Consider the following 27,915-nt stretch of genomic DNA (forward strand, 5'->3'; position numbering starts at 1 on the left):
ATGCTGCTGAGATTGTAGAACTCCTCTCCAATTAATTTTCTATTAACAAAACTAGAGTCCTAATTTGTAACAATCAAAATAGAGGTATGTTCACGTTTTCTTAAGGAAACTCAGGGCTCAGTGTTATATACAAACTTCATAGGGAAAACAACAAAAATCTTGGTTTGCTCCTCAGTATAAAACTAAATTCCTAGTAAACTGGAGCTATGGCCCTGGCTTAACACTTCCTGGCACATCTCCTACCCACAGCCAAGACCATCACACTTACTTGTCTTGATGAAAGTCAAGCATTTAAAAAACAGTTATTTTTCTCTTTAAAAACTAGCTTTATTTAAAAGAATCTAAAGCATAACACTAACAGGAAACAAATTTACAATACATATTGTTCAAGAAAGCCTGCCATACATAATTTCAACTAATAGTAGGTCTATATACTGGTAAATAACATTATACAATGCACAAATGACATTTAGCATGATCCCTGAAAAGAACAGCCAACAATAACACAGACTGTTTTGATAGAACCTCTACACATCTTACTACTTACCTATAGAATAAAAAACTAAAATGTGGAAGATAAGTTAAACTCCAATTTTAAAATTCTAGCAGATGTTTAAGGAAAAAGAATAATAAGGAGGAAATTAGTATCTTAAAAAGAGAAATGAAAACTGGCTTACCATTATTTACAGTAATTATTAAAAAGTATTCAGAATTGAGAATTATTTGGTTTACGAGTTGGAAGCCAAACTGCCCATTATCTACTGCATTCAGTTACTAAGCCAATTTTCTCTGAAAACTGTAACCTGCATGTTAACTACATAAAGAAAATAAACAATTTGGAGGTAACCTAGTCATTTCATACTTTATTCAAATTTTTCCACAAAGCAATTCATGAATCATTTAATATGAGTACTTCTTTAAAACTCTATGATTCAAATAGAAATAGATCCAGTTCTAAAAGACTGTATATGAAGTACCAGGAAAAAAAAAAAAACATGTAAAACTAAAATACAAAAAAAAAAAAAAAAAAAGAAACCCATGAAAACACTGAGTATTCAAATAAAATATAATGGGATTATGACACAGTATGGCATCTGGAATTTTTTTTTAAGTAACTGAGATTCATTGCTATGTCAGTTCTATCAATAGCTGACAATCAAATGTATGATACATACCAAAACAACCATGCCAAAAATGACAACATCAGTAGACATTAACCTTGTAATATACATCACTGATATAGTAAAATTTTATCAATCCAGGATAGTTTAAATTGATAAAAGTCTGAAATTTTGAATATTTTAAAAAGATATGCAGTTTAAGCACTCACAAGCATTTTTTTTCTGTTAAGTGTGTAATTTCAAATATGCAAATCTGCAAGTATTATCTATTACAATTCTTTTGGGTACTTGGTTTGATGACAAAAGAATGCTTTTAAACTAGTATTCTGAAATAAATGCTTATAAAAAGCTAACATTTTTTTCAAGATTAAACATTTTTCTTTAAAATCTTATTATTTTCATTAACAAATCTTTTCATCAGAGAGTACAAACACCAATCAAGCCTTGAATCAATGGTTACAAATTCTAACTAGAGGCATTTCATGTTATTTTAATAAATAGTTTCTCAATAAATGAAGATTACTATTACTATTTATTTTGATTATGGTGGAGTGAATGATATCTTTCTTGGTTGGAAGACATTAAAATAAGTTCAAAGTCTAGTATATAATGATACAGGCTAAAAAAATCTAATATGCACTGTCAGTTAAGATAATTCCTTAGTAAATTATAACTGTAAAAGGAAGATCAAATTTTTAAAAAGTATTTATTATGAGTGCTTCTAGGAACTGCCAACACCAAATTTTATTCCTCTCTTCCATTTCAGACATCAGGCCATCTATTAATACTAACCCATAAATACTGATGTCTCACATACTTCATAGAGTAGCTTAAACATATCAGCATAAGAAATAATTAGTATTACATAGTAATTTCCTTTGCCATAGGAATAAATGTTGGACAAAGTCTGGAAACATTTTATTTTCCAATTTGAATTACAGTAATTTTGCCACAGATCACAGCACTAGTGCATGTGTTACTTTAAACATGCTCTAAGAACAAAACAAAAATTTACTGCAAAAATACATGTCACCAATGTGGAACACACTCAGATTTGTATAAAAGTACTGAACTAATATCCCAAAAAGAGGTATATGTAAGCAGTACATAAGGAAGAAATAGTTTTAATATGAAACAGTCATTTAAGTCACATACATCATGATAAGAAGCAGGACTTTCTTTTATAAAAGGTATTTTAACTAACAAGCAACATCATCTACATCACCTACAGAACAAGAAAAGGACAGGTATTTAGAATTTTAATATAATTACAAATAATGTGTTTTGACAAAATACGACATAAGATGAAGCTTATCCATTGGCTTTCATTAAGTTGTCAATGAAAATTCCCTTCCCTTTACTTGCCCTAGACCACTTGTCTTGGCAAATACTAATGCCATCCTAGTTCCTTTACTCCAGGGGTGCCTCTAAGCTCCCATCACTGTACCAAGAGTTGGAAAAATACAGATGCGACTTCTATACTACTTTATAGGACAAATGGAATACAGGAAATGGGGAAGTTACTTAAATTTGGAAATAAGAAGGAAATCTCTGAGTTCTGAAGCAGAGAAAAAGTGAAAAGTCTCAAAGGAAACTGGGAAGTACTCTCAAGGTATCGATCTAATAAAAATACTGCTTTCTATGGTGCCTGAAATGTGGTCATATTGCCGGAAATCTAAGATATTAGGATTCATTCTGCATAAAGTCTTTAAAAAATGAGAAATTTAATCCCATATTCTTCACTTTGTTCAAGACTTATTGGAAAACATTTTCCCCTTAAAAATCTAGCCAACTACAGCCAACAAAGAAGTGTGACTTCTGAGGAAAGATATGAAATTTTGAAGTATAGAACATCCAGGAAGGGAAAAGGCAGGTTGGTTTCTAGAGCATTTCACTGGAGAATTTAAGATGGTAGGAGGGCAACTGGGAAACACTCACACCAAAGTACGTAACCTTCCTGTGTCCAATCAGGAAAAAGGTAAGACCGACCTCTCCTTTCTCCTTCCTACATTAATTGGTTCTCCTAAAGAAGGAGCACTCAGCATGATACTATTGGCTAACTATATGAGGTTTAAATAAGCCTTTATGAGCTTCCCTAAGAATCTAGTCATCTTATAGAGAGTTCTAAATCGCTATTTACAGATGAACTTTGGGAATCTTGATGCTTTTAATTAAAAAGACCTTAAATAACAAGACACTCATGCATATGAAACCTCTATACACTGCAAAAAAGAAATCAAAAAACTCTCTCGAGCTCCCTTTAAAAATCATTGCTTATATATATATATATATTTACTATTAAATACAATTACTATAACATGTTGAATAGTAAGTACTAGCACTCAGTTTGTTCAAGACAAACAAATTTGGAAGAGTATTAGAAGAAAACTCCCGATATTTACCTGGATGATTAAAGTCAGCAGATATCAGGGTGACCTATTATTGCAGTTTTTTTCCTACCACTAGGAAGAGTTGGGAATCTAAACACATACACACACAAATTGGATTTCTTGTATTGTGTTCATCTAAGAAGAATAAGCACTAGTACAAGAAAATCTTCAGTTTTATGTACATAATCTTCTAGTTTGGATAACAAGAATCATAATAGCAGTACTCTAAAGTATTTCACACACAAGGAAAACACGGATCACAAATCTAATTCTAAGCACTCTATCTGAAGAATAATTTATTTTTCTTTTACAAGCTAAATTATTTCTGTATTAGTGAGTCCAGTAGCATCTGGAAGCAAGTGGTTCAAGAATTCTCTCGTGAAATGAACAAAGCGAGTTCTGAGAAAGGAACTGATGATTTAAAACTTTCTATCAGTAACCGAGTCTTGTTGAGGGAGCCAGCTGCTGACAGCCAGGCTGAACTCTGGCAAAACTTGAGAATGTAGGAGAAACTCCAAGATTTCCTGCTCAACTGCACGTCTGTGAGTCCTTGTATATATGTGTGCATGTGAGATGAGGTCCTTTCAGTGAAGGAAGAGGATTACGCTAAAAAAGGTGTGATGTTACTAGAAGATTATGCATCTCATTCCCTCTTTAAATATTTTGAAATTAGGGCAACTCATCACTTGCATTATGAAAGCCACATCAATTTGTGTAACAGTCTTCTTTGAGTTATATTAGGCAAATTAATATCTGGCCTTCTTAAAGTTCATCACTTCCCTACCAAAAAGCCTCTAGAAAACTTCTGACAGTGTTATATAGACAAATGTAGAACTAGTAAGAAAATTAATTCAAATAGATGAAAACATTCGCCAGTTATGATTACAGTTTGCCTGTAATTCATTGCTGGAATCAACCATGTTTTTTTCCTCTTTTGGATATTTAACAGATTTTTATCTAAGTAAGTAAGGTGTTCTTAAGACCTAAACACATGAACAAATTCACTTGTTTGTAAAATTTTAAAAACAATTATTTGGAAATGGAAAATAAAAGTCACATTATAAATCAAGTATTTTTAGACTAATTTGAGAGAGGTTATTTCCTTTTCACAAAACATTCATAACAAATAAAACTGTAAGCAACAGAGGGCTTTAGAAACTGCTTCTCACCAGTTTTAGCAATGAACACAGCGAGTACTACTGTGTTAACTCCTGAGGACACTGGAAGGTTCTACTCAGTATCTAACTGTACTCAGTCATTTCTTTTTTAATCACCATCTGATGCTAGAACTGGGTTTATAGCATGCAGTGCATTATATCTTAAAAAAACAGCACTCATTGGGATTCCAAAAACAACTTAACTAGATCCTTATATATTTAGAAAATAACAAAAGCTACAATGTAAGCAAAATATGATCTTCAAGTATGCTACTGAACAATGTAAGCAAAATATGATCTTCAAGTATGCTACTGAACAATCAAATGTCAAGAGTCAGCCCAATGTACTGCATTTTAATCTGCTTCAAATGGTTAAATTTTCACACAAAGGAGTACCTAGTATGAGAGTTTATATCATTTCCTAGAACTATAAAGATATTTATCTTACAGCTATGCTTAAAATATTTTGTACTCACCTCTAACTAGTCACAGGTAAATGGGAAAAACCTTATATTACCTTGTACCATATGAAATTGCTGTTTTTGTTGGTCACAATTAAAACACTATTTAAAAAAATAAGTTTTATTCAATCAAAATACGCATCATGAGCATTAATAATTTTCTTCTAATAGGATATTAAATATTTCATTTTTATAAAATTCATCATTTGCTATGTTGTATAAATTGTTCAAACCCTCCAATTACCGTTTCTCAATTGGAGAACATGTAGTTTCTTAGAAAAAGCTCCAAACGATGCAAACTACACCAGTTCACTGGATAAAGTTCTGGTGACTATGCTGGAAACGACAGAATCAAATAATTAACTGCTTAGTGGCTTGTGACATGTGATGCCAGTGCTGTCATGTAAAAGTGTCAGTTCATGTTTACTAATCAAAGGGTATATAATCAAAATTTTCAAGCATAATTTAAGTTTCTTGGCAATATTGCTGCTGCTGTCATTTCACCAAGGTTTAAATGGTTGTCACTATCCCTTTTGCAGATCAACACACAGTCTTCAGATTTGGTCACAACAGTAATGATGGTTCAAGTTTGGGAGCTTTATCAACAACCAACCATTGTGTAAATTGCTATCAACTGTCATATAGAATCCTTTTTTTGGGTCACAGGTTTTGATCCACTCCAAAAACAGGTTTCTGTTGTTTCAAATCTTAATGAGTGTACCTTCAACTGTCTCCATTCTTGATCTTCTCTCAAGAGAATACCTTTAAGTCTATTTTTACACTCTCCCCAGCCCCAGCAGAAACTTGTGTCTCCTGCAGGGCCTCAAATGGCTGTCAGTAAGCTCTCACCTTGGCTCTTAATTGATCTTCACTTAAAATGGATTTTGAAGTCCTGTGAGGCTCATTTTTAAATTCAGATCCCAAGAACAAGGTTTTTCAAACCACCACTGAGTAGTTCTTCTGCCAGCAGAGCCCTGTAAGGCCAAATTCATTTTTCTATGTCCCAGTTTGAAATGATATTAAGAAAAGTATTCACAATTCTTCTGAGAATACTGTATTATTTATTTCTCTGGAAAACAATAACAAAACAACTCAATAATCAAGGAAAACTGAAGAGTGAAGAGCATAATATTGTTATATTTCTAAATAAAAGCACAACTAAAAACACCCTTTATGACAACTCTACTAATTGTAGTCAATTTTCAACTGATCTTACGTTAGCAATTTCATGTGGTACAATCCACAAGTTAATCAACAAATACGTATTGAACATCTACTATATGCTAACATCTGTCTTGTAGCTGTACAAACAGACATCCTGGAAAGACTGACTTGATAATATGAAAGTCACTAATTTCAGGAACACCAGTAAGGGAGGAATCTGGTGTCATACTCTACTATTTGTTAGATGATCCATTAAAATGTATGTTTTCATGTTTTAGCTACATATATTCTTTCTGAAAACACATTACATGGATTCTCAAATATTCTTTGAACTAAATGTTTAATTTGATATTGCCGAAGTTCAGCAGTGAAATACACTTGACCCTTGAACAATGTGGGAGCTAGGGGTGCCAATCTCTTCACTGTCAAGAACTGCATACAACTTTACAGTCAGCCCCCCAAAACTGTGCTTCCCTATTCTAGGATTTAACCAACCAAGGATCATGTAGTACTACAGTATGCGTTTACTGAAAATCAGTGGACGTATGCAGTTCAAACTTGTGTTGTTCAAGGGTCAACTGACACATCTTTCAATTTTAACTTTTAAAAAAGTAAAAACTGGCCTACGTTTGCTATACATTATCTTGAAGCTTCAAGAGGCTTTTATGTTTAACAACAGCTAAAATTTATTTGTATAGTACTTTCTAATGCACCCCCATATACATTATTCTTATTTATGATAGCAAACAAGACAATACAAAATACGCACTAGCAATGAAGTGGAGTATTAATAAAAACTAAAAGGTAAATAATCTTTTCATGTATGCATTTAAAAAAATTATGTAAAACATTAACATCCTGTGTCACTGACCCTCTGTAATACACAGAGGGTGGGGAAACACTGAAGTGAATGCCTGTTATTAGCCATCACTGCCCACTGCAGGTGGACCGAATGTTTCTCTAGTGCGCATTAACTGGACATCTTTGTCAGCCATACAGGTATCACAGCCCCATACTGCTGACGCTTCTGCTGTTAGGAGGCCATAAGCTGTTTCGGTCATTCCAGTGCAGATCCGATGAAACCATTTCTGACAAGAGGCTTCACATAAGATGGCATCCTGATCATCATTCACTTCATTTGTACAAATTCCACAAGGATACACTGGGTCAGAAGAAGAATGCCCATGACGGCTTGGGTGGAGAGCGGATTTATTGCTTTTCTCAGTGGTGCATGTATCTGTGGCACCTCTAGGCTGTCGTGGTTTACTCTGTGTCCCATTTGCATGGCTGTTGTTTGTAGCTTCAGTGCTACTCGAACGGCTATTCTCTTGACTGACGACATTGTTTCGATTCACATTTTTTAATTCAATATTACTCTGATTCACTGTGTCATCCATGTTTAAGTGAGGTGGATGAGCAGAGGAGTTTTGATTTGTGTTTTTGGTAGCTCCTTGACTAAAGTCTTGTTTTGGGGGTGGTGCTTTTGCTTGACCAAAAGTGTTTGGGGGAGGGATAAAAGAATGATTAGATTCTAACGGAGAACTAAAATTGGAATTACTTGCAGGGACAAAGTTAGATGCCAAGTCAGGGTTAGATACTTGGCTAGCATTCTGCGGAGGAATCTGATTGAAGTTTTCAGCAGGATTTTGTCTAAAATGTTGATTAGGCATGTTAACATTCTGAGTCAGTGCATTATTGTAAGATGGATTTCCAAAACTTGAATTATCATGTGGCCCAAAGTTAAAAGCATGAGGTCGATTAAAACCCATGCCCAAAGGATTCTGAGGAAATGGGTGTGGCTGATTCCTGAGTGAGTAAGGACCACAGTATGGGGAAGACATTCTTGGAGGAACGTGAGGTGGCATTCTGAATGTGCTGTAGCCTCCAAAGCCAGGATAACCAGGGCCAAGATACGGATTTGATGAAGGTAGTGGTTTATAGGAAATAGTATTGTAGTTGTCATCAAATGGATTAGCAGCCACTAGATGGTCAGAGTTTGGATTCGGTGGCGGAGCATACTCAGACAATGGAGGAAAAGAAGGCCCCTGAAATGAGAATGTAAAGTGAAATACATGTTTTTGATCAAAGAAGTCATAAATGTTAACATTTATGAACCCAGGTTTTAGTTAAATTTCTTTTGAAATTTATGAAATTTTAATTTATGAAAATTTAATTCTTGACCTTTCAATCCCAAAAAACGTTTATATTTAATTATATTTAATGATAAAAATGTGTAGGTTTCTTTCATTTAGGAAAGGAAATATGGTATTTTTTTTTTAGCTCAAATCAATTATTTCAAACTCTAGATGTATTCAGTCTTCAAAAGAAGCTTCATTACCATAATTTTCATTTAATATGCTAGCCTACAACTATAATCTTTCACTTAAAATTTTAACTAAAAATACCTTTATGCCTCCAAATAGCTATAAAATTAAATAACAGTAAACAGGACCTAATTTTTTTTTCCTGGCTAAATTTCAGGGAGTAGCTACTGAAGTAGTCCCAAAGCACTACGTTCTAGACCTCAGACTAGAAAAATTAACTGCCAGTTTTAGTCACACTGCAAGTTTAACAGTGTAGCCAAAATGGAGAAAAGTAAAATGTACACACTTCATACTTACTTGCAGTCTTTACAACAAAAAGAGTGCTTCAAATTTATAGAGGATAAAACCAAGAAAGTCAGTATTTATAAATGTTTATTACGACCAAAGATTATAGACAAAAGATGCTTTCTGCTTCATGTTATGTACATACATACTGATTTATTATAATAGTTGAACATTACTCCAGGTTAAACTTGTGTCCATGTATTTTTAAATCTTTTCATAAAACTACAGGCATCTATTCCTTTGAAGTTAGATTTAAGAATAAGCATTTTAATTTATTTGCCTACATTTCCTTCTTGCAGTATTCACTCTAGGCCTACAGTCCAATAATAGCCATGAGTTGCAGAGTAAAAACTAAATAAATGAATAAAAATACAATCACTGCAGAATTTACTACTAGGTTCAGAATGAGGATAGTAAACAAAATCCAAGACCAAAGTTAAATTTACCTGATAGCGTGATCATATCAGTGAAGAAAAACTGTTAACAAAGAAAATGCCAATTTACCTGTGTATTTGTCTTGCGTTTTTTCTTATCTGGGCTTCCTAGTTGCACACCTGGTCCTCCTAACCCATCCAGTCCACTATCACCACCTAAAAATAAGTAAATACATCCAAATAATATTTCTATTCATAAGTTAAATTTTATATCTTTTATACCATTATAGCTACCTGTTAATATGTTTTCTATTTTTACTGGATAAAAGTAGTATTACGCTTTTATTATCTTTGTTCTTCAAAAAGCCTTCCCCATAATCTCAGCCAGAGTCATTCACTTCTACTCCCACAGCATTGTTTTTTAATTTTTTTTTTTTCAGTGAAAAAGTAAGTCTCTATCTTACCCTCAAACCTTCAGTCATCTGGTTTCCTATTCCTGAAGCAAACACTGTTGCTAGTTTCTCTCCATCTTTCCAAAGATAATCTAGATTAATTCTAGTGTATCTCTAGGGAGTACAAAAAGGATACCATGTTTAGTATAGAACAATGGTTTGTACCTTGCTTTCTTACTTGGAAATCATTCTATGCCATTACATATAGAACTGTTCCATTCTCTAACAACTGAGTAGTATTTCATAGTATGATTATACCATAATTCATTAAACTAGTCTTCTCCCTATTGATGGATTTCAATTGTTTCCAAACCTTTGCTTTTCTGCAATGAAAATCCATGTATAAATGTCTTTACACTCATGTACAAGTCATTCCTAGAACTAGAATTATGGCATCAAAGGCATATGCCTTTTAATTCTGAAAGGTATTATCAAAACACAACAATGAATGTGGGCATGATTTTCTCAATCAATTAAAAGCAAAAGCTTGACTATGTTAAAAAGTAAGTTTATCAATGGAACTTTTTTCCATTAAAAAAGCACATTTTTTATTATAGAGAATTCTGAACATATACAAAAGTGACAGAATAAAATTATGTACACATATATGTAGCCATATAATACATATTTATAACAGATTAATAAATAAATTCAATGGGTTGACAGAAGATTTTAGGAGATTTGCTCATACACGTGGATTCTAAGAAAGAGATACTTAAACTGACACCTAAAAGATGACAAGAAATCTCTCATCTGAAGAGCAGAACAATAAGCCTGTAGGCAGAGAGAATAAATAAGAAAGGAGCACAAATGTGTCTGAGACATTTAAAAGAGGCCAGTGTGTTAGGGGACTCTGGAGAGTGCCTTCAGAAGAGGCTGAAGAGACAGGCAGGGACCAGATCATTTTAAAGTGTTAATGGACTGATTGCTGTATCCCCCCACAATTCCTATATTGAAGCCCTAACCCTAATTTGAGAGTATTTGGAGATGAGGGGTTTGGGAGGTAACTAGGGTCATACTAGGTCACAAGGGTGGGTCCCTTATAATGGGATTAGCAGCCTTAGAAGAAGAATAAGTGATTGTCCTTGCTCTCTCTCCCCTTCCCTTCCTTCATCCCTCATGCATACACTAGGAAAGACCACGTGAGGACACAAGAAGATGGGCATATACCTACAAGCCAGGAAGGAAGCTCTGACCAGGAACTGACAAACTGGCTGGCACCTTAATCTCGGACTTCCTAGCACCAGACTGTGAGAAAATAAATTTCTGTTGTTTAAGCCCACCAGTCTATGGCATCTTGTTGTGGCAGCCCAAGCTGACTGAGATATAGAGCCTTGTAGTTTATGATAAGGAATCAGGATTATATTTGGAGAACAGTGGATGATCATTTAAGAATTTCAAACAGGAAAGTAACACGATTTGTGTTTTTAAAAGATTACATTAGCATTTGTGCTGAGAATAAATTGGTGATGAGAATGAGGTCAGGAGCAGGGAGACCTGTAATGATACCTTTACAACAGTAGCTCAGGGAAAGAAATGGTACATAGCAATAAAGAGAAATCAGCATGCTGGCAATAGTCCCACACATAACAAAATGCAAAGCAGATTTCTGTAAGGGCTATTTAGGACAAGTTTAAATACTGTGGAGGTAAAAACTATGACAAACAATAACAAAATTTTAGTAAGGATTCTGGATGTTAAATTAATATTTAAACACCAAAAGCTTTCATGTATAAAAACCACAACTAATTAAAAGATAAAGAAGAAGAAAAGTTTTCATTTTCAGGAACAAAACTAAACTAAAATAACTAGCAATAAACTTAAGAAATGCACAAGACCAGTATGAATAAAAACTTTTTAAAAGCCCTATTGAGGGACAGAGAGGAAGTCTTCTAATGAGTGGAAAGGTACTCCCTGTTCTGGCTAACCATCTGGAACAAAATAACACTGTTTTTCTTTAGAGCACATATTATCCCAGGTAACCTGATTGTGCCCTCCTCAGAGACATCAGCACTGAGTCACTAGTCCCATCCTCTAACCCCATGGGCATTTATACCAGCCTAAGCAGCACCTCCTTCTCAGAGACCGGAGTTTAAACTCCACAGGGTCCCTCTTGTGAGTGGACATGTTTTTATAATTCCAACGTGTTTCCTATGTCCTACAGCCATGAGGACATGCGGAGCTTCTTCCCACAGTTGTTACCTCTGTAAAATCTTTAGTATTCCATTTTGCCAGTTTAATATCTGTTAGCAATACTTTATATCAAATTCTTTACATTAAAAATAATTGGTATGGTTTCTGCCTCCTGACTAGACCCTGACTGATACATACCTCAAACCCTACCAGCCAGAAACTATCATTACTCGTAAGTTAACATCAGTCCAGACTTTTAGCTTACTACCTACCTACCTACTTTCACTCCTGTGTATAAACACTGATAGTAATATTTTTACAAAAATGGGATATATTTAAATAAAAGCATTAAATGTCAACTTATTCAAATTTAATAAGGAAAAAGAAACAAGTTAAAATGATGAATATGCTAAATGTTTCTTCATCAAAAGAGAATTCTCTAAGGCTGCTGCTGCTGCTGCTAAGTCGCTTCAGTCGTGTCCGACTCTGTGCGACCCCATAGACAGCAGCCCACCAGGCTCTGCCGTCCCTGGGATTCTCCAGGCAAGAACACTGGAATGGGTTCTCTAAGGCTAAAACATCAATAAAAACATTAAATAAAAAAACATTAAAAACATGGTTTTTCTTTTTTCTTTAAATAATGTTGACACTTCCTTCATTGAAAGTTGAGGACTATAAATTTTTACTTTTTCCTTTTTGTCCTGTAGGTTATGGTTTCTTTATCTTCTGCATGCTGTTTTTCTTTTTCTTCACTATGTGTGTTAGTTCATTAGTTTGCTATAGCATGTCTGAGTAATTATCATGCTTTTATTTTTACCCTGTAACTTTGCCCAGACCTTTTAAACTCTGATTTAATGTATGTGACTTTGACTCCCTTTTATTCTTATCTAAGGTTGTTTGCCTGGCTTAGGTGGTTTTCTTGGCTTATGTGGTATGTATCTAATCATATGATGTTTTTCCTTTACATTATTTTAATGTTAAACCTAGCCTGACATTCCTAGAATAAACCCAATACGAATGTTACATTTATTAGACTGGATATTCTCTTTAAAATGTTTGCCTATCTTAGTAAGGTTGTTAACCTCTCGTGTTTCCTTGAAACATCCAGGTTCTTAATTTTGAGGTTTTGTTAAGTGCATATCTACTTATTTGTAGGGTGCAGTAATCCACTCACATTAGAGTATTCTCTTGTGTTGTCTTATTCACCTTGTATCCCTGAAGACTTCTTCTCTCTCAGAGAGAGTCCTTTAAAAACAACAACAAACCTGTTTTACTCGTTTTTTTTCTCACTCAAAAAAGTGAGACAATAAGAACACTCGTTTAATTTGCTTTTCTCCAGACCTGGGGTTACTAGTGAGCATTCTCAAAATTTTGTAAATCACCAACAGCTCCCAAGAGGAAGGGGTTGTTTTAGAAGCCTAAAACAGTGATCCAGATTTCAGCCTATTCCAGATTTATGTTACTGGGCTGTGCCACTTCCCTTGTTTGTTGCTGACATTTTTTGCCATTTTTTTTTTTCCAACTGTTTTGGTTCATTTCACTTGAAATTTAAGAAGAGACTCTGTAGTTTTGTACTAGCATCTTATCTTAAAGGTTTCTATCTAACTGTATCTATGTTCCTTCACTTAATCTTCATAACAAACCTATGAGGAAAATCATCCTCATTTTAAAAAAGAAACAAAGAGAAATGAAATTGTAAAGGTCTGGGCCATACCTCTGGTAAAAAGCAGCTCTGAAATCTGAAACTGGGATTTGTTTTCTTTTACTTGTAGGTGTGCAATTCAATGGGTTTTTGTTTTGTCTTTAGCATATTCACCACCACCAAGCAGTGTATCTATCACCACTATTTAATTCCAGAACACTATCATCATCCCAAAAAGAAACCACGTACCTGTTAGCCATACAATATGTGGATCTGTGTTTGGCTTCTTTCACTTAGCATAATATTTTCAAGGTTCAGCCATGTTACTTTATGTAGTACTACTGCATTCTTTTTTATGGCTGAAGAACATTCCACATTATTTTTATCCAGTCATCAGTTGGTGATCACCTGGGTTGTTTCTATTTTGGATGCATTTATGTACACTTTTTAAATGAAAGTGTATTTTCAATTCTCTTGGGTATACACCTAGGAGTGCAGTTGCTGAGTCATGATATCTCTATGTTTAACATTTTGAGGAAACACTAAGCTGTTTTCTACAGTGGCTGCATCATTTTACATTCCCCGCCTCTGAAGTCTAAGAGTTCTGATTTCTTCATATCCTCCCTGAGATTTATTTTTTTATTTTAATAGTGACTTTAGTGAGTGTGAAATGGTATCTCCTTGTGCTTTTAATTTGCATTTCCAAAATTACGAATGATGTTGACTACCCTTTCGTGTATTTATTGATCTTCTGTGCAGAAATGCTTTTTCAAGTTCTTTGCCTATTTTTTCACTTAGATTGTCTTTTCTGTTATGTTTTAAGAGTTCTTTACATATATATTAAGGATACAAGAGTCTTATCAGATGTAAAACATGTAAGATTTTAATTTTGGTGAAGTCCAACTTATTTATTTTTGCTTTGTTGCTTAAGTAAAACTAAGTTTATTCAATTTCTAAGATATAAGTTTGCCTTCCAGAAATCTTATACATATAATGTCTTCCTCAATGGCCCACAAAAGGCATAACAGTATATACTAACATACTGAACGGAGAAATGTGTTGTTCTTATATCTGAATACCTAGAAATTTCGTGGAAAAGAATAAGCAGTGGGCCTGAGGTCAAATAATAAAGTGATTATATAAACAAATAAAGAGGCCAAACATTAAAGCCCTGTCTTTCCTAATGCTTGTTATGGGTACTTCATTATAACAAAAGTGTAAATAGAAAAAGGTAATGCTTAATAATAAAAATTCATTAATACACCCAGAAAAGATGTCCTTTTCATTATAGGGGACTGGAATGCAAAAGTAGGAAGTCAAGAAACACCTGGAGTAACAGGCAAATTTGGCCTTGGAATACGGAATGAAGCAGGGCAAAGGCTAATAAGTTTCACCAAGAGAATGCACTGCTCATAGCAAACACCCTCTTCCAACAACACAAGAGAAGACTCTATACATGGACAACAACAGATGGCTAACACTGAAATCAGATTGATTACATTCTTTGTAGCCAAAGATGGAGAAGCTCTATACAGTCAGTAAAAACAAGACGGGAGCTGAGTGTGGCTCAGAACTGAACTCCTTATTGCCAAATTCAGACTTAAATTGAAGGAAGAAGGGAAAACCACTAGACCATTCAGGTCTGATCGAATTCAAATCCCTTATGATTATACAGTGGAAGTGAGAAATAGATTCAAGGGACTAGATTTGATAGACAGAGTGCCTGATGAACTATGGATGGAGATTCGTGACATTGTACAGGAGGCAGGGATCAAGACCATCCCCAAGAAAAAGAAATGCAAAAAGGCAAAATGGTTGCCTAAGGAGGCCTTACAAATAGCTGTGAAAAGAAGAGAAGTGAAAAGCAAAGGAGAAAAGGAAAGATATACCCATTTGAATGTAGCGTTCCAAAGAATAGCAAGGAGAAATAAGAAAGCCTTCCTCAGTGATCAGTGCAAAGAAAGAGAGGAAAATAATAGATTGGGAAAGACTAGAGATCTCTTCAAGAAAATTAGAGATACCAAGGGAACACTTTATGCAAAGATGGGCTCGATAAAGGACAGAAATGGTATGGACCTAACAGAAGCAGAAGTTATTAGGAAAAGGTGGCAAGAATACACAGAAGAACTGTACAAAAAAGATCTTCATGACCCAGAAAATCACGATGGTGTGATCACTCATCTGGAGCCAGACATCCTGGAATGTGAAGTCGAGTGGACCTTAGAAAGCATCACTACAAACAAAGCTAGTGGAGGTGATGGAATTCCAATGGAGCTATTCCAAATCCTAAAAGATGATGCTGTGAAAGTGTTGCACTCAATATGTCAGCAAATTTGGAAAATGCAGCAGTGGCCACAGGACTGGAAAAGGTCAGTTTTCATTCCAATCCCAAAGAAAAGCAATGCCAAAGAATGCTCAAACTACCGCACAATTGCACTCATCTCACATGCTAACAAATGAATCCTCAAAATTTTCCAAGCAAGGCTCCAACAGTACGTGAACCGTGAACTTCCAGATGTTCAAGTTGGTTTTAGAAAAGGCAGAGGAACCAGAAATCAAATTTCCAACATCTGTTGGATGATCAAAAAAGCAAGAGAGTTCCAGAAAAATATCTATTTCTGCTTTATTGACTATGCCAAAGCCTTTGACTTTGTGGATCACCACAATCTGTGGAAAATTCTGAAAGAGAGGGAAATACCAGACCACCTGACCTGCCTCTTGAGAAATCTGTATGCAGGTCAGGAAGCAACAGTTAGAACTGGACATGGAACAACAGACTGGTTCCAAATAGGAAAGGGAGTACGTCAAGGCTGTACATTGCCACCCTGCTTATTTAACTTATATGTAGAGTACATCATGAGAAATGCTGGGCTGGATGAAGCACAAGCTGAAATCAAGATTCCAGGAAAAATATCAATAACTTCAGATATGCAGATGACACCACCCTTATGGCAGAAAGCAAAGAAGAACTAAAGAGCCTCTTGATGAAAGTGAAAGAGGAGAGTGAAAAAGTTGGCTTAAAGCTCAGCATTCAGAAAACTAAGATCATGGCATCTGGTCCCATCACTTCATGGCAAATAGATGGGCAAACAGTGGAGACAGTGGCAAACTTTATTTTTTTGGGCTCCAAAATCACTGCAGATGGTGACTGCAGCCATGAAATTAAAAGACGCTTGCTCCTTGGAAGAAAAGTTATGACCAGTCTAGACAGAATATTAAAAAGCAGAGACATCACTTTGCCAACAAAGGTCCATCTAGTCAAAAGCTATGGTTTTTCCAGTAGTCATGTATGGATGTGAGAGTTGGACTATAAAGAAAGATGAGCACTGAAGAATTGATGCTTTTGAACTATGGTGTTAGAGAAGACTCTTGAGAGTCCCTTGGACAGCTAGGAAGTCCAACCAGTCCATCCTAAAGGAAATCAGTCTCGAATATTCATTGGAAGGACTGATGCTGAAGCTGAAACTCCAATACTTTTGCCACCCCATGCAAAGAACCAACTCATTTGAAAAGACCCTGATGCTGGGAAAGATTGAAGGCGGGAGAAGGGGACGACAGAGGATGAGCTGGTTGGATGGCATCACTAACTCGATGGACATGACTTTAGTAAACTCTGGGAGTTGGTGATGGACAGGGAGACCTGGGTCCTGCAGTCCATGGGGTTGCAAAGAGTCAGACACAACTGAGCGACTGAACTGAACTGAACTGATTAATACATTAGTCTCTTCTGCTGCTGCTGCTGCTAAGTCACGTCAGCCATGTCCAACTCTGTGCAACCCCACAGACAGAAGCCCACCAGGCTCCTCTGTCCCTGAGATTCTCCAGGCAAGAACACTGGAGTGGGTTGCCATTTCCTTCTCCAATGCATGAAAGTGAAAAGTTGCTCAATCATGTCTGACTCTTAGTGACCCCATGGACTGCAGCCCACCAGGCTCCTCCATCCATGGGATTTCCCAGGCAAGAGTACTGGAGTGGGATGCCATTGCCTTCTCTGAGTCTCTTCTAGTACATATGAATTACCTTTTCCACAGCATTATTAAGACTACTGAATAGCTGTAACTTTTTCTATTAAAATACTGTAATTTAAAGATGAACAAAATCTACTCTATCATCTCTGTTCACTTTCTGAAACTTTAATAATAATTTCTATATTTACTATAAGGCAAAACTCTGACATTTGGAATCATTTAAATAAATTCCATATTTTCAAGTAATCTGTGGGCAAAGCCATCTAAAATTCTTTTTTGAAAACTGAATTTTATAGTATTACTTTTTTATTTAAGAGTCTAATATTTTCCTCCATAAAACAATCCTTCAAGTTCCCACTGGTCTCTGTTGCCCCACTGATTATTCATCTAAAAAGTTAATGAGGCCATTTCCAATGGCTTGACTCTTGGCCTTACCTAGGTCCCTCCCATCACTGTCTCTAATAATGCTGGTTCTGTCATCTCCATGATATAATAAGTCACGTTAAATCAGATTAATGCTCATTGGGGCTAATTAGAATATAAGCTACCAAGAATTTCTGTAATTATTACTCCTTAGAAATGAAGCTGCAAGGCCAAAATCCCTAAGGAGGGAAAGTAGTGATTATAGAGGTAGTTATTTAGGTTATCTTAATAACTTGATGCCAGAGCTTCTCTCTATCTGCTCTACACTCTTCAAGGGAAACCATGACCATTTCAGCCAGAAGTTGAGAGCTGTGGGGCACAGAACCAAGAAAAGGGAACTTTCAAAGCTTGTTGTAACAATGGCTACTCTGATCCTTTTGTTAATTCTTGAACTTCTTAATCTTATCTCTTCACTCCTACCTGCCCAGTGCCCTCCGAATGCACAAGGGGCAGAGAAGTTGGAAGGAGTGATGTCCACAATAGGGAAAGAAACCTCTCTCATCCTAAGAAAGTAAAGGAATTTAATCTATATATTATCACCCTTCATTATGTCAATCAATCTCAATTAAGCAAAATAAACTTTTACCTTTTATGTAGATCTGGAAGCTTATTTCTCTCCTTATCATCTTAGGGGAGTTTCCAACCTATTAAATGAAGCTATTTTTTCCCATCTAAAGACTCTACAAATTAATGATTTTTATATGAAACTCATTTATAAGGATAAAATCATTTATTTGTATGCGTTAGTCACTCAGTTGTATCCAACTCTTTGCAACCCCACGGACTATACCCTGACAGGCTCCTCCATCTGTGGGATTTTCCAGGCAAGAATACTGAATCGGGTTGTCATTTCTTTAACAAGGGGTCTTCCTGACCCAAGGACTAAACCCGGGTCTCCTGCATTGCAGGCAGACACTTAACCATCTGGGCCACCAGGAAAGCCAAAGTGAAAGTGAAAGTCGCTCAGTAGTGTCTGACTCTTTGCAACCCCCATGGACTACACAGTCCATGGCATTCTCCAGGCCAGAATATGGAGTGGGTAGCTGTTCCCTTCTCCAGGGGATTGTCCCAATCTAGGGATCAAACCCAGGTCTTCCGTACTGCAGGTGGATTCTTTACCATCTGAGCCACCAGGGAAGTATTTGTAAGCACTTTTTATTTCTTAAAATCAATTTTTTCCCTTTTTAAAGAGTGGATTATTTACTTTAGGCCTCTTATGGTTTTTTCTTGGTCTAGGTACAACTTCTTTATTCTTTAGGTTTAAGACTCAATCTATTTTGGCACCAAGTCTTTAAAGGGAACATTATTCTTGTACACTAGATATGAGTGTGCCTCCTATATTTTAATTTTTCTTTTATTAAACTCATTTTATTCATTTTATCACATTATGGTTTGGTATGTGATAGTAACTATTCTTGTAAGTAATATGACTGCATTATTTTAAAACATTTTTGTTGTTCAGTCGTTCAGTTGTATCCAACTCTTTGTGACCCTGTGGACTGCAGCATGCCAGGCTTCGCTGTCCTTCACTATCTCCCAGAGCTTGCTCACACTCTTGTCCATTGAGTCAGTGATGCCATCCAACCATCTCATCCTCTGTCACCCCCTTCTCTTGCCCTCAACTTTCCCAGCATGAGAGTCTTTTCCAATAAGTCGGCTCTTCGCATCAGGTGGCCAAAGTATTGGCGCTTCAGCATCAGTCCTTCCAATGAGTATTCTAATATTTTCCTTTAAACAGACCTGCTTCAGCATTATTCCAAGTGTGTATTTTAAAATGTGAATGAATTAGAATAAGTATGTACTCTAGACCAATTTGACTCAAACCAGGTTTTGCCCTCCGAAATACTTATGTTGAAATCCTAATCTCAGTGTGATGGTATTAGGAGGTGAGGTCTTTGACAGGTGATTAGGTCAAGTGGGCTCTGTCTGCCCCTATGAAACAGACCTAGGAGAGTTTCCTCACCCCTTGCCATATTAGGACAGAGTAGGAAGACTTGTCTATGAACCACAAAGTGGGTCTTCACCAGACACCAAGTCTGCTGGCTCCTTGCTTTCAGATTTTCTAGCTGTCAGAATTGTAAGAAATAGGACTTCCCTGGTGGTCCAGTGTTTAAGAATCTGCCTGCCAAAGCAGGGGACACGAGTCTGATCCCTGATCTGGGACGAATCCACATGACTGCAGGGCAACTAAGCATATGCACCACAACTACTGAGCCTGAGCGGGGTGACTACTGAAGTCTGCGTGCCCTACAGCCTGTGCTCTGCAACAACAGAAGCCACTGCAATGAGAAGATGCACACTGCAACTAGAGTAGCCCCTGTACGCCACAACTAGAGAAAAGCTTGTGCACAGAAACAAAGATCCAGCACAGCCAAAAATAAGTAAGTAAATAAAAGTTTTTTAGAAAAGAATAGTAAGAAATAAAATATCTATTGTTTACAAACCCCCCAGTCTATGGTATTCTGTTACAGCAGCCCAAACAGACTGAAACAGTACCTAATACATTGCCTGGCACAGAGCAGACCCTCAATTGCTAGTCCTCATTTTGTTTCCCTTTAGACTAAACTTTATCACTAGCGTACTTCACTTCCGTTTCTACAGTACTTAACATCCTATCAATATCTAATAACCAGCAGTGACGACACAATCACTGGACACTCAAATATCAGTTTTTCGTAACAGCACAGAAATCTAGCATATACTGTCAGTTGGATGTGAGCTTCTTAGTTAAACAGCTTTATCTTCACCTGAAACATACACTTTAATAATACTGGTCTCTACCATGGAATGGAAACATTGTGAATGCGTGAATATAGTGTTACATGAATTCCATCAAGCATTTGGCAAAACGGCCGTATATGACTGAAATGAAAAACACATTATTTCCTTTTCAAATGCAAGGCAGAAAGTGTCCACTATATGATGCCTCAAATCTATATCAATCTGGGCATGTAATAAATATTAAACTCAAGCCCTCAACCTCAGTCATTTAAGTTTTTAAATATTTGTGGTTCCTGAGCCAGCTGTTCTCCCCAAACTAACAATCTTTGCATTACTGTGGTGCAGTTTAAGGCTGCTCACAAAGGTAAAGCTTAGAAGGGTGGGTAGATGGTGTCCAAGAGGAAAGCTGACTCTATACAATAACACCTCTAATAATGGGAGGTCTCAATGGAGCTGATGCTTTGAAGATGGGTATCATAGCAAAGTTAGGAAAAAGAAGAGGACATGCCTAGCAGAAGGAACAGAATGTGCAAAGAAAAATGTAAAGGCAAGAGAGCTCATGACATCTAGAGAGGAAATGTGAATATTTCAGAAATGGAGCATGGGAGACAAGGATGAACATGTTATGAATATGAAGGATGGAGGACTAAGTGGTAGGCCTGGGTCAAATAAGAAGATAGGAATGTTAGATTGGGTCAACATAAGAAGGTTGGATTTTCATCAGAAATGCAACGGGAAACCAATGAATTTTACAAAAAAGAGTAATGTGACTAAACTGTGTTTGGGGAGCACTATGTGGCTAGGATTTGAGGCCCCAGAATTTACATTCTAGCTTTGCCACTTACTGGCTGGGTAGACTTGAATATGGGCTTCCCAGGTGGCACTAGTGGTAAAGTTCCTGCCTGCCAATGCAAGAGACACCAGAGGCGCAGGTTCAATCCCTGGGTCAGGAAGATTTCTTGGAGGAGGAAACGGCAAGCCACTCTAATATTCTAGCTGGGAAAACCCCGTGGAGAGGGGAGCCTGGCAGGCTATAGTCAATGGGGCCACAAAGAGTCAGACATGACTGAAGCAACTTAGCAGGCAGACTTGAATATGTTACATTACCACATATTGCTAAACCTCTCTGAACATCAATTCCTCAACCGTAAACCTAGAATAATAATAACATAACTTACAGGGTTATCGAGATGATTAAACTACTTAGAAAACTGCTTGGTAAGTACTTAATAAATGGCAGTTATATATCACCAGCAGGAAGTAGCAATGTGGAAAATGGGTTAAAAAAGACAAAATGGGTCACTGAAACCAGTGACAAGGTTAGTGTAATAATCAGAGATAAGCAAAATCTGAACTAAAAGAAGTAGCTGTGGAAAGACTAGGAGATGACAAGTACAAAACATACTAAAGAGACAGAATATCTAGGACTCTGGGACAGTGCTGAGTTGTACTGGGGGATGGGTTTGGGTTACTAAATAAATGATCGTTATCAAGTTAGGGAATATGGGAGGAAAAGCATGCTGAAGGTCTCATAGACACCTTTCATTCCATTTGTTAACAACAAAACCCATTTATCGCTCCCTCATCAATTATTCTTTTATATATCTGTGACACCATTCTCTTCTGTTTTTCTCCTCTATCTCTCTGGCTACTCCTTGGCATTCTGTTTTTCAGCGCCCTCTTTTCCCTCTTATCTCCTAAACATTAGTGTTCCCAAAGTTGCTTTCCTCAGTGCTTTTTTCTTCTAACTTTTCCCTCTCTTGGGCAAGCTCATCTACTCCCAAGGCATCAAATTAATATTCACATGTTTACTGATAACTTCCAAATCTCTATTTCTGGCTCAGACCACCCACCTCAGTTCCAAACCATGTATATCCATTGCATACTCTGCAACATCCCACGGGGATACTCATTCAACGTGCTGAAAACCAAACTCGCCTTCCTGACACTCTGCCTAGTCCTTACTTATGCTAATTAAAAAATAAAACAAAACAACGATCCCCCTCAAAATCCTGTCCTTTAGATTTTCTCTCACCAGTTGCTTCCCTCAGTTCTATGACTACGTAAATTATGCTTACTCTTCTATCTTAATCCAAATCTTCCATACACTCCTCTTATCAAGATGGTCTGTATTTTTTTAGTACCGTCTACCTTGTATGCTTCTGTGACATTTCTGTGTTATTATGCCACTCTAAAATACATCCTCACCTCTTCAGTGTCATTTCAACTCTGGTTAAAAGCTTTTCACCTGAAGGTTACAGTCTTTTAAAAGCAGATAGCTACTTAATCACTTTTGCCTCATGACTAGTGAAATTTCTACTAAAGAACTATCATTTATTCATAGTCTAGATGGAATTATCTTGATATTATATAGTGTTCACCACAGTTCTGACATGAGTCATATAATGTCAGCTGTCTTAATTTTTCCACACAAAATCAGTAGTAAATCAGACAGAATTGTATTTGAAACAATAAATGTGACATTTATGTAAAAAAAATAGCATTTCATCTGAAATGAATGCTTCAACTCTAAATTTGCTTTTCTTCTTCATTTTCTCTTTAATTCTCTAAGACTAACTCTTCATTTGCATCCTTGATGCTATTCCTTCTCTCATATGCAGAAACTTGATTTATGAGGATAGGAGCCTTGTCTATTTCATGCCCAACTTCCACAACAGCAAGTACCTAGCACACAGTAGATATTTTTTTATATGTACTGAATGCTTTATTAATGAATTATTCTCTTTTTCCGTTGCTTTTTCAGTTTCTCCCGTCTTCCTCTAAATCAGGTCCTTCTGTTGGTCTACTAATATGTCTATTATTGTTCAAGGGAGAAAAAGTAAACAAAGAGAACCCACACAAACTTTGTCTTAACTCTTTTCAATCTATTGGCTACGTATTTCCTTCTGCCACCAAGCTTCTTTTAAATCACATCTTCACCACTTAATATTCAGCACTTTGAAATATGGTTTTCTCCCAAAAGTGCCTTCTCAAAATCATCACTAAGTTCCTAGACCTTCTTCTCACCCCTCATCCTCCTTGCTGCTCTTTCTACATTTAAAACAAAGGAACACCCACTGCTTCTTAAAACTTTCCTCCAGGAGGCCTTCCTTGACTCCCTTAAAGAGGGGTTATATGTTTATTTTTTCATAGATGATCACAGCACTTATCACACTGTTTGTAAATGATTACTTTTCAGTATCCCAGACTACACTAAAAGTTAGTGAAGACAAGCGTTATGTCTTCTTATCAATGTATTCCCATTGTCTACCCAATAAATATCTGTTGAATAAATGAACAAGTATTGTCATCAGAATACTGGATAACAGGACTGTTGGTTAAACTAAGGATGATGGTAACATTTTAAGGGAAAAGGGCAAGTAAAAACTGGTGGGAGAGGCTATGGACAATCTGAAAGCAGCATAAAGATATGAATGAGTTCCTTCACGTATTCACTCATTCATTCATCTAGTATCTCCTGTGAGCAAAGCAGTTAGGGAAGAAAAAGAAAAAGAATCAAGATATTGCACATATTCTCATGGATCTGTCTTTCAATCAAGGGCTGAGGGCTTGGGAGCTGGTAAGAACTGGTAGGAAATATGAGAAAGATACTTGGCCTTTCTAGATATGAACTCTGAATCTAATATTAAAATATCAGGACAAGTTTGGAAAACTACCAGTCCACTTCCTCTGGTCCACTTACCTATCATAACCTAGGTCTAACAACAGCAGTTCTCAAACTTTTGTGTACATAAGGACCCACAGGAGAGCTTGTTAAGGATGCAGAGAAATCTTTCAGAAATCCTAATTCTGTGGGTCCAGGAAGCTACATTTTGTATAAGCATCCTAAGGAATCATGGTGCTTTAGGTCTACAGAGTATACTATTATAAAGTCCTTAAGTCATTCATGTTGTCCTAATTTTGCCATATCTGAGTTATACCTATAATATTATTTTCTAATAATTCTTCTAAATTTAAATATATATATAGGTCTCTCTATAGATAAACATATGTAGAGATACATCTATAAATATAGATAAATATCTATACATATATCTCTATCTATACATATACAGATATGTAGAGAGATCTATCTACCTATTATGTCTATCTATCGTCTATATCTTAGCCTTATCCTCAGCAAGAGGTTTGATGACTTACACTTTTTATACACATGAAATACATAACCATTAAAAAGTCTGCCTATGTATATCAATGGATGGAGAAACAGTTTGAGAAGCAATGTTCAAGAGATTATGTTCTGCAAACACCACATTCTTATAAGCAGTCAGATGACATAAATTATAACCAAAAGCTTCAGGGAAGTGAAGTTCAGCAGAACCGTGCTTCAGAAGAGCTCAGGTAGATATACTGGTACCTTTTATGGATTATAAAATAATTTTAGAATGCTTTAAAAATTAATGTTCTAATTAGTACAAAACGACTTATTATAAAAACTCCTCTTCGTATCAGCTTTTTATTTTAAAAAGTGCTTTGTCTTATATTCTGGTACTTAACTCTCACAGTATTCTTGAACTGACACCTGAGTGAATTCCCAACATCTAAGTTAAAACCAGCAGTTGTAACAAAGCAAAGATAGATTTGTGCTCTTGACCCACAATGACATACCCATCAATTTTATTTAAAATTACATTTGAGTAAGACTGACAATTGAATTCAAAGGTATAAACTTGATAACGATTTCTTTTCCTTCAAGCCCAAAATAATTTACAATAATAGGCAAAACAATATGGTACACATATGAAAGAGATAACTATTTCAGAAAGTCTGCTCCTTAAAGGCTTTGGCAACTCATAACCACAAAGAGAAAAGAAAAGTTGAAATAGAAAATCTTCACCAAGAGAAAGACTGTGCTGATGTTAAGCCTGTAAAAACAATATTCTGCTCTAAATTATGTTTTTGCTTAAATGTTTAAGAAAATCAATCTCTATCTAAACTCAAGTGATGTTATTTGGATCCCACATTGTCACTGTGTCTCAAGCCAGTTCTACAGATTTAATATCTAGTCACAAGAAACAAAAACACAGATGAATGGCTGCGGTCCTCAGTCTCTACATCACTTAAATCAACTGGAAATTTACCTTACTACTGATTTATAAAGCACTGTATCTTGTTTGGCTGAAAGGTTTATTACAATAGCCTCCTAAGTAGCCTCCCTTGTTAGCCCTTGTTCGCTACAGTCTATTCTCCACACAGCGGCAAGTAAAAACCTAAGTCACGTCAGTCACTCTCCTAGACAAAACCATCCAGCACCTATCTCAGAGTGAAAGCCAAAGTAAAATCTTTCAATGGCTCACAAGACCCCCAATACACACTCACCCTATCCTTCAGCTCAGCTCACACTACTGTCCCTTTGCTCACTCCATGCCACTTACAAGAGTTTCTATGCAGCTGCTTGAGCACACTAGACAACTTCCAGACCCAGGGCCCTTGCACTTGCTGTTCCTCTTGCCAATACTGCTATTCCCACGCCTATCCGTAGGGCTCTGCTCTATCACTTCCTTCGGATCTTTGCCAAACTTCATCTTCCAGGTGAGCCCTCTTATAAATAATCACTACCTCCCCACCCCCATACATACTTTCCAACCACTCTCCCTGCTTTGACCTTTTCCATAGCACTTACCATTTGACATTCTATACCTTTCATTTGTTCATCATTTGTTTACCTCACTAGTTTGAATTCCCGGTGGGTGAAGATGGTCTTTTTGCTTTGTTCACCGTGGTATCCCAGTGTCAAAAACAGTGCCGAGCACAGAGTAGATGTTCAATAAATATTTGCTTAATGAGCAAACTGTATGACTTCAACTTTAGGACTTTCAACCTTAACCTTATTGAACGCTAGAAATAAAGAGCTGGAGGACACTCCCCAAATTTCGAGACGGCACTTGACGTCTGAACTTACAGGCAGTATCTTTTGTCTGGCACACGTTCCCCCTGATATTTCTTAGTAAGGCAGCAGGGAAATTCCTAACTCGTGTGCGAGGAAGAAGCCAGCCGACCGACCGTGTGTAAAACTGATTTGGGGCGACTTGCTTCTTATCCACAAGCCAATAGAGGAAAGCGTTTTCAATGAATATAGTTTCTCCTTTCCTAAGGAAAATAAGCTGCATGTTTGTTGCCTTTTGGAAGGTGGGAAGGGGGCCCGGGAGAGACGCGAAGGCCCGGCACACCTTCTGCAAGAGCGTCAACTCCAGTGCGGTCCAACTTACTTTTTTGTGGGGGGTAGGCACCGTTCGTGGTCTCTGCCGGGGGTGTTTCTTTCTCACCCTCTGAGCTGCCTATTGTGCTGTGTCTGGCCAACGAGGTAAGGTGGGCGAGAAGCGGGGTATGAAGGGATGCGGAGTGCGGCTTCAACTGCCTCCTAACACAAAGTCGGGGCGGCCAGGGCCCGGCGCGGTGGTCCTGCGGGCGGGCGAGCGCCGGGGCCGCGCGCCTTCGACCGCAGCCCGGGCCCCGGGGCGCAGGCGGGACGCGGGCTGCGCGGAGTTAGGCCCGGACAGAGCCCCGTGGCCTCCCGGCGGCCGGGCACGCGGCCCCCGCGCGCCCCGCTCACCCCGCTTCCCTCAACCCGGCGCCCTTCTCGGTTACCTCGAACTCTCTTCAGCGAAATGGGATCCTTCTCCTGTTCTGCTGACATTACAGACCGCAAAGCATGACTCCCCCCCAGGCCGCGGGAATTCGGTCTCTTTGATGCTGCGGCGGCGGCTCCTCCTCCTGCTCGCGGGGCCGCTGCGGCTGCGAGGCGAGCCTCAGAGCTGAGGCGCGGCCGAGGGCGGCAGGGACGCGGGGCGACTTTGCAAAGTTTGGGAGGAGGACGAGGCCTCCGGGCGGCCGGGCGGCGTGCGGGGTCCGGCCGGGCTCAGCGGCGGCGGCGGGAGCGCGGCCTCGGGGCGGCCCCCCGCCCGGGGCCGGCGTGTGCGGAGGACGAGTGCGCCGCCGCCGCCGCCTCCTCCCACTCCTTCTTCGCCGCCGCCGCCGCCTCAGGAGCCGCTGACAGGGGAGGCGGGAGGCGGGCGGTCGGGCCCAGGAGGCGCACTCACAGCGCCCTCTGAGGAGGAGGTCTGCGCTCTCACCGCTCCCGAGTCGCAGACACAAAAGCTCCCAGCCTGGAGCCGCCTGCAAAACCCGCTCTGGGGCGGGCGAGGGACGTGGCGCGGCCCCGCGGCTTCCCCGCCCCGAGCTCCCCAGCCCCGCGCGGGGACGGACTTCGGTGGGGCGGGGGGGCCGCTGCCTGGTCCCGCGGTGCCTCCCGCCGCCGCCTAGCGCTCCGCCTCGGCCC

At 37.9% G+C, this 27,915-nt stretch overlaps 1 protein-coding gene across 3 annotated transcripts; it reads right to left on the reverse strand.

Annotated features, from left to right (window-relative positions):
• Window positions 1–305: 305 nt before the first annotated feature.
• PYGO1 (pygopus family PHD finger 1) lies at window positions 306–27,915 on the reverse strand. Of its 3 annotated transcripts, none has more exons than XM_086321060.1 (3): window positions 27,225–27,915; window positions 9,407–9,492; window positions 306–8,338 (listed from the first exon to the last, which is right to left on the reverse strand). In XM_086321060.1, the coding sequence occupies exons 1-3, from the start codon at window positions 27,271–27,273 to the stop codon at window positions 7,214–7,216; spliced, it is 1,260 nt and encodes a 419-aa protein (XP_086177186.1). In that variant the 5' UTR covers window positions 27,274–27,915; the 3' UTR covers window positions 306–7,213. The 3 variants fall into 3 exon arrangements, with proteins under 3 accessions (XP_086177186.1, XP_086177187.1, XP_086177188.1); XM_086321061.1 differs by lacking the exon at window positions 27,225–27,915 and adding an exon at window positions 26,846–27,216; XM_086321062.1 differs by lacking the exon at window positions 27,225–27,915 and adding an exon at window positions 13,036–13,054.

Source organism: Bos grunniens, chromosome 10 (genome assembly GCF_055505025.1).
Source record: "Bos grunniens cultivar Pamir isolate PY7600 chromosome 10, Bosgru_T2T1.0, whole genome shotgun sequence".
Taxonomy (NCBI): domain Eukaryota; kingdom Metazoa; phylum Chordata; class Mammalia; order Artiodactyla; family Bovidae; genus Bos; species Bos grunniens.

Bases quoted from the DNA above. Each gene is read 5' to 3' on its own strand.
- PYGO1 (XM_086321060.1), bottom strand. From the start codon at position 27,273: ATGTCAGCAGAACAGGAGAAGGATCCCATTTCGCTGAAGAGAGTTCGA. The intron at 9,493-27,224 runs GTAACCGAGAAG...ACTTATTTTTAG, and splicing joins TTCGCTGAAGAGAGTTCGAG to GTGGTGATAGTGGACTGGAT. The intron at 8,339-9,406 runs GTAAATTGGCAT...TTCTCATTTCAG, and splicing joins AACGCAAGACAAATACACAG to GGGCCTTCTTTTCCTCCATT.